Source organism: Scylla paramamosain, chromosome 34, assembly GCF_035594125.1.
Source record: "Scylla paramamosain isolate STU-SP2022 chromosome 34, ASM3559412v1, whole genome shotgun sequence".
NCBI lineage: Eukaryota > Metazoa > Arthropoda > Malacostraca > Decapoda > Portunidae > Scylla > Scylla paramamosain.
Genome location: NC_087184.1, coordinates 17172720 through 17180219, shown reverse-complemented (window position 1 = coordinate 17180219; position 7500 = coordinate 17172720). Strand labels below are relative to the sequence as shown.

Below are 7500 nucleotides of genomic sequence, written 5' to 3'. Positions count from 1 at the left end.
AGTCTGATGCATTGGTGTTTGTTTGTCCTTTGTGTTCATTTTGCTTGTTGTGTTGTGGTATACTGGGCTTAGCTTGTGGCCGTTCCCGTGTGTGTGTGTGTGTGTGTGTGTGTGTGTGTGTGTGTGTGTGTGTGTGTGTGTGTGTGTGTGTGTGTGTGTGTGTGTGTGTGTATGTGTGTGTGTGTACGCTCTTCCTTTGAAAAATACATATTCCGAAACTAAATTTAAAATGGCACAAAAATACGAAATAACAAAATAAGGTGGAACGATAAAAAAAAATAATAATAATAATAAAATAAAGAAATGAAAAAATAAAAAAAAATACACGAAATTAACTTTTCAGATCCCTAAAAAAAAACATATATATACAGAAAAAAATCACTGGAAATCGAAAAAAAACGAGATTAAAATAAAGAGAAACGAAAAAAGACACGAAAAAAAAAATAGAAAATACGAGAAAAATATTTTAGCTCAACCAATACCATTCCAGTCCCTGCGGAAGCCAAGAGAAAGCACACACACACACACACACACACACACACACACACACACACACACACACACACACACACACACACACACACACACACACGCACGCAAGCCCATATTTCTAGTCTTCATCACCTTTTTCCCACACTTCACAAAATTGGCCGCTAAAAAGAGCCATTTTGCGCTATTTTTTAGCGTTTTTTGAGGCAAGGAAGCAGAAAACAGAGAAAAGGAAAGGCACGGAGAGGAAAATTAATTAACCTGTTATGGAAAGGTGTTTGTGTGAGAGAGAGAGAGAGAGAGAGAGAGAGAGAGAGAGAGAGAGAGAGAGAGAGAGAGAGAGAGAGAGAGAGAGAGAGAGAGAGAGAGATAAATAAAATTGAAGTAACCTTTAGGTACTAGGGGTCAAAACGCTTCTCTCTCTCTCTCTCTCTCTCTCTCTCTCTCTCTCTCTCTCTCTCTCTCTCTCTCTCTCTCTCTCTCCAACATTCATTTCTCTTCTTCCCTCTTATGTTATTTCTCTTTTTCCCCCTCCTCCTCCTCCTCTTTTCTAATATCAAATTTCCTCCTCCTCCTCCTCCTCCTCCTCCTCCTCCTCTGCTAGTTCCCCTTTACTCTCCTGTTCATCTTCCTCCTCCTTTTCATCCTTTATTCCTCCTCTTCCTCACTGCTAACCTTTCTCTCCTCTTCCTCCTCCTTCTCTTTGCCACATCTCATTCCAACCTCTCTCTTCACTTCTTTCCTACATCTAAATTCTCTCCCTCCTTCTCCTCCTCCTCTTCCTCCTCCTCCTCTCTTCCCCTTCTCACATCTCACTCCAGCCTTTCTCCCCTCCTCCTCCTCCTTCTTTGCTTTCTCTGTTCACACTTCTAATCTTTCTCTCCTCTTCCTCTCCCTCCTCCGTCTCTCCTTTTCCTCCTTTCCATTCTTCATTCATCCCTCTTCCTCTTTCTTCTTCCTCCTCCTCCTCCTCTTCCTCTTTCCAACGTCTCACTCCAGTTTCTTTCCCCTTCCTCCTCCTCCTCTTCCTCCTCCTTCTCTTCCCCCTCCTCCTCCTCCTCCTGTGGGCCAGATATAAGCAAGGGCGCGGCGCCCCCCGGGGGACACCTAAGAGGCACTTTCGGTCCAATTCACAGCTCGGCTCCCGCACCGTGGACCGCGATTTACGAGAGAGAGAGAGAGAGAGAGAGAGAGAGAGAGAGAGAGAGAGAGAGAGAGAGAGAGAGAGAGAGAGAGAGAGAGAGAGAATTCTAGGATATACGGGTGCATTTTAATACCGCATAGTGACAGACACACACACACACACACACACACACACACACACACACACACACACACACACACACATACATACACACAGAAAGATAGATAGATAGATAGATAGACAGACAGATAGCGTTTACCGACACACACACACACACACACACACACACACACACACACACCTGCAGGAAACAGATGTGGACGAAACTCGGGAGTCTGGAGGGGAAGACCATACAGAGCAACATCCCGAGGGTATCCTGCGAGCGGCGGGGTCCTACTGGGGGAGTCCTTAGGGGTCCTACGGGGAGGGGAAGTCCTTCGGTAGGGAACGGATGCACGGAGGGAGTCCTATGGAGGGAATCTTCACAACAGAGGAGTCCTTCGAGGGGAGTCGTAGGAATGGAGGGAACAGGAGTCCTTCGAAGGATGTCCTATGGATGGAGGGAGTCCTAGGGAGGATGGAGTCCTTTCACGGGGTTACGTATATGGAGGGATTCGTCCTTCGATGATAGTTTCTCGTGGAGGGAAGTCCTTCAGCGCGTGGCTCGTGGAGTCCTTCAGGAGGGAAGACCAAGGGAGTCCTTCAGGAGGGAAGACCCAGGAATCCTTCACAGAGTATCAACAGGAAGAATCCTATAGCCCTCCAGACAGCAGGACTATTCACCAAGTCCTTCAGGATGGAGGTAGACAGAAGTCCTTTACAGAAAGTATCCTAGCAGTCCTTCAGGAGAGAAAACCCAGGAGCCCTTCACAGAGTATCATCAGGCAGAGTCCTATAGCTCTTCAAACAGCAGGAGTATTCACCAAGTTCTTCAAGATGAGGTTAGGCAGAAGTCCTTTTCAGGTAGTATCCTAGGAATCCTTCAGAAGGGAAGACACAGGAGTCCTTCACAGCGTATCAACAGGTAGTATCCGACAGAAACTCTTTAGATAGTAAGAGTATTCAGGAAGTCACTCGGGCGGGAATTCCCAGGAGTCCTTCATATATCCTTAGGTTCCTTCAGGAGGGAATACTAGGGAAGTCCTTCAGAGTATTAACAGGTAGAGTCCTATAGTTCTTTAGACAGTAGGAGTGTTCATTAACTCCTTTAGAATACAGTGATGAAGGAGTCCTTAAAATATCCTTGGAATCCTTCAAAGGGGACTACAACAACGGAGTCCCTTTGGCAGTGGTGGAGTCCTCAGCGGGGGAGGATCCTTGTGAGTCCTTTGGCTTGTGTGAGGGGAAAGGAAGGAGTGAAGGAGTGAAGGAGTGAAGGAATCCAGTGTGAGGGGACGAAGGATGTGTGAAGGAGTGGAGTGAAGGAATCCTGTGTGAAGGAGAGCAGTGAAGGAGAAAAGGAGAGAAACGGAGGGACTTAGAAAGGAGTCCTGGACGGCGTGGTTCCCTCCTGACAGAGAGAGAGAGAGAGAGAGAGAGAGAGAGAGAGAGAGAGAGAGAGAGAGAGAGAGAGAGAGAGAGAGAGAGAGAGAGATTTCAGATAATAGGAACACAAAGCCTCCTCCTCTTCTTCCTTCACTTATTCCTCCTCCTTCTTCTCCTCCTCTTATTTCTGAGGCTCTAGTGTTAGTAGTAGTAGTAGTAGTAGTAGTAGTAGTAGTAGTAGTACTTGTTGTTGTTGTTGTTGTTGTGCTCTTGTTGTAGTAGCAAAAGCAGTAGTAGTAGTAGTAGTAGTAGTTATTGTTGTTGTTGTTTTTGTTGATGTTCCTCTTGTAGTAGTAGTAGTAGTAGTAGTAGTAATTGTTGTAACAGTAGTTCTTTTTTGTTGTTGATCTTGTAGCAGCGAAAGTAACAGCGATATAAACAGCAGTAGTAGTAATAACAGCAGTAGTACTTGTTGTTATTGTTGTAGTTGCTGTAGCAGTAGTAGCAGAAGTAGCTACTCTCGTTACTGTTGTTGTTGTAGCAGCAGCTGGGGTGTTTTAACTGTCGATATACACTGGAACAGCCAAGGCCCTTCACAGCAACACAGCGACACAGCGACACGCGATCACAGTAACACTACAAACTTACGCAATACAATTACAAACTTTTCTTCCTTAAAAGTAAGACGAAAATAACCACAAAAATGAAAAAAAGTCAAAAAATCTTAACATTTAACCGTATACTTGTGAAAGATACAAAAACCTCTCTCTCTCTCTCTCTCTCTCTCTCTCTCTCTCTCTCTCTCTCTCTCTCTCTCTCTCTCTCTCTTCTTCCTCCTTTTTCTTCTCTCTTTCATTCGCTGTCTTTATTATTTCTATCCTTTTATCATCAATTTTCTTTCCTTCATCTTCTTCTGTGTGTGTGTGTGTGTGTGTGTGTGTGTGTGTGTGTGTGTGTGTGTGTGTGTGTGTTAGTGTGTGTGTGTGTGTCGTGCTGGTCTATTCTTCTGTTTCTTCTACTTATTTATTTTGTAAGTCTTCTTCTTCCCCCTTCTTCTTCTTCTTTTTCTTCTTCTTCTTCTTCTTCTTCTTCTTCTTCTTTCAGTATCACACAACTCTCTCTTCTTATTTAATATTCTTTACAGTCCACAGTTCTTCTTCTTCTTCTTCTTCTTCTTCTTCTTCTTTTCCTTCCTTTCACACCTGCATCTCTCTTTCTTTTTCCCTCTCTCTTTATCTCACTATCTTGGACAATCCCACACTTATCTTCTTCCTCTTCTTCTTCTTCTTCTTCCTTTCACACTCAAAAAAACCTCTCTCTCTCTCTCTCTCTCTCTCTCTCTCTCTCTCTCTCTCTCTCTCTCTCTCTCTCTCTCTCTCTCTCTCTCTCTCTCGTTATCTACAAGTCCTGGACAATCCCACACTTATCTTACTTAACATTTTTCTTACGTGTCTACTTAATTAAATGTACTTATTTACTTAAACACGACACGGAGGTGGATCTTCCCAAGTACAAAAGTAACAAAATGGGGCAGACACTTTACACTTACGTTTATTTTGCACTTTAACGACCACTTAACGACCACTTACGAGATAACAGCTGTAGTAGTAGTAGTAGTAGTAGTAGTAGTAACACTTATAAAGTTCATATGAAGGAAACACTTATTTGCTTACAAACATGAATATTTTTTCTATTATTTTAATCATTTTTTTTGTTGTGGTGGTAGTAGTAGTAATAGTAGTTGTAGTAGTAGTAGTAGTGGCTGTTGTTGTAATATCAGTAGTGGTTGTAGTAGTAGTAGTAGTAGTAGTAGTAGCGGTAGTAGCAACAAAATTAACTTAGAAGCATCAAATTAGTTGTAGTAATAGCAGCAATAGTAGTAGTAGTAGTAGTAGTAGTAGTAGTAGTAGTAGTAGTAGTAGTAGTAGTAGAAGTAGTAGCAGCAACAATAACAGTATTAGTACATAAACATTTCTAATTCATCACATCAACTTACTGACTTACGAACGAACAAACATACGGACGAACACAGGACTAGTGGCGAGAACAGACTGACGTAACTAATTGACTAACTGACTAACTGACTAACTGACGGACTGACGGACTGACGGACTGACTTAAACATCTAACTGGCTGACGACATCTGGACGACACCGGGACAGGTAAACACAGCAACGACAACGACGATGATGACGATGACAGTGGTGGTGGTGGTAGTGGTGGTGGTGGTGGTGGTGTAATCCCCGTAGCGCGCACACACACGCACACGCAGTAATACTTATCGAAGGCTGTTAAAGGCAGTGATGTTTTGTTTTGGGTCACGTGACTAAATGTTTGATCACGTGACTATATGTTATTGTTTTTCTTTTTCTTTTTTTTCTGTTTTTATTTTTTATTTTTCTGTAACCACCTGTTTTTTTTTTCCTTTTTTTATAGTTATATTTTCTATTAATTGTCAAGTTTATTGTTTATTTTGTTTATTGTCTTTCTTTTCTTATTTTTTTCCTCTTTTTCATTCCTGTAAAAAAATACATATACGAGTTGATAATAATAATAATAATAATAATAATAATAATAATAATAATAATAATAATAATAATAATAATAATAATAATAATAACAGTTATTTTTCCTTCTTTCGTTGATGATGATGATGATGATGATGGACAGACAGACAGACAGACAGACTCACACACTCACTCTCTCTCTTTCTCTCTCTCTCTCTCTCTCTCTCTCTCTCTCTCTCTCTCTCTCTCTCTCTGCCTGACTTTCTCCCACCTTCTCCCTCTCTCACCCTCTCTCATCCCCTCTCTCTCACTCCCACTCACTCTATCTCCCTCTCTCACCCTATGTATCTCTATTTCCCACCCTCTGTCTCTCTTTCTCTCTCTCTCTCTCTCACTCTCCCACTCACTGTAAAAGGAGAAAGAGGAGATCTATTTTTGGCGTGGTTGCTTTGACGTCTCTCTCTAAGTATAGCCAAGACACATCTATATGAAGGACAGGTATTGGAGGAGAGGCGGTGAATGAAGGTGAATGAGAGCGGTCTGGTGCATGCTGGGGAATGTTACACTGTTATGAGAGAGAGAGAGAGAGAGAGAGAGAGAGAGAGAGAGAGAGAGAGAGAGAGAGAGAGAGAGAGAGAGAGAGAGAGAGAAGGAGGGCGGAGAGAGAGACGTGGGGTTAAAAAGTAGGTCTGATGAAGGTACTGGAGTGTCTTAGAGAGAGAGAGAGAGAGAGAGAGAGAGAGAGAGAGAGAGAGAGAGAGAGAGAGAGAGAGAGAGAGAGAGAGATTAGAAGTATCCTGAAACACTTTTGCGCCATATCTTCACTATTTTCAAAAGCCTCTAGCTGAAATCATACGTGTTTTTAAAGGTATTTTTTTCTTTTATGTTTCTAATGACAGATTGACAAGATTCATACATCATCAACGGGAGAAGCACTTTCAATAACCTCTGTGGCTTTTGGTAACAGTCGTGGAGAGAGGGAGAGAGCAAAGATCAGGCGGAGGTACTTGAAAACAGCCAGGAGCCATCAGACCTACAAGTGGCAGTCCCTATATAAAACAAGCCCACCTATTTCAACCATTCATATTTTCTTCTTCTAATCTTCACTTATAGACAAGGCTTACAGATGGACAGAGGCGTGTGGGATACAGGGACTGCCACGTTTAGGCCCAAACTGGCTTCCTGCCTCCCCCCATTACACCCTTAGATCCTTGTGTTTAGGTGAGGGGAGAGGCTGGCAGGGGGGTAGTGGCTGATGGGTGAGTGAGGCTGGTGGGAGTGAGTGAGTGAGTGAGTGAGTAACTGAATGACTGACTGACTGACTAACTGAGACTGGTGATAACTAGTGACTGGCTGGCTGGTTGGCTGGCTGGCTGGCTGACTGGCGTGATGAGTGGGTGAATGAATGAATGACTGATTAATTAACAGACTGACCAAGTAACTAATTAATTGATTTACTGGCTGACTGACTGACTGACTTAATGAATGACTGACTGACTAAATGAATGAATGGACTGTACTGACTGACTGAATGACTGAAAAATGATTAGCTGACTGGATGACTGACTGAATGACCTACTGAATGAATGAAAGAATAGACAGTATTGACTGACTGAATGATTGAAAAATGATTGGCTGACTGGATGAATGAATGACTGACTGACTGAGTGAATAACTGAAAAATGATTAGCTGACTGGATGAATGACTGAATGACTGACTGAATGAATGAATGACTGGACTCTGCCTGACTAACAATGACACACTGACTCACTGAACTGTCTGAATGAATGACTCACTAACTGAATAACTGTTGGCGGAAAACTTAATGAAAACCACAACACATCCAGACCAGAACGAGATTAGCATCAATATTT

At 42.6% G+C, this 7500-nt stretch overlaps 1 protein-coding gene across 9 annotated transcripts in view; it reads right to left on the bottom strand.

Moving 5' to 3' along the window:
• The window catches only part of LOC135090309 (tyrosine-protein phosphatase non-receptor type 4-like), a 118890-nt gene that overhangs the window by 97178 nt on the left and 14212 nt on the right, over window positions 1–7500 (bottom strand). For 2 of the 9 annotated variants that reach the window (XM_063986983.1, XM_063986984.1), the window contains exon 1: window positions 1935–3126. The exons of 5 other annotated variants lie outside the window; for them this stretch is intronic. In XM_063986983.1, the coding sequence (XP_063843053.1) occupies window positions 1935–1997 (63 nt within the window). In that variant the 5' untranslated portion in view covers window positions 1998–3126. Of the gene's footprint in view, window positions 1–1934; window positions 3129–7500 lie in introns of those variants that run through there. 2 more of the 9 variants (XM_063986992.1, XM_063986991.1) reach the window with 2 other exon arrangements.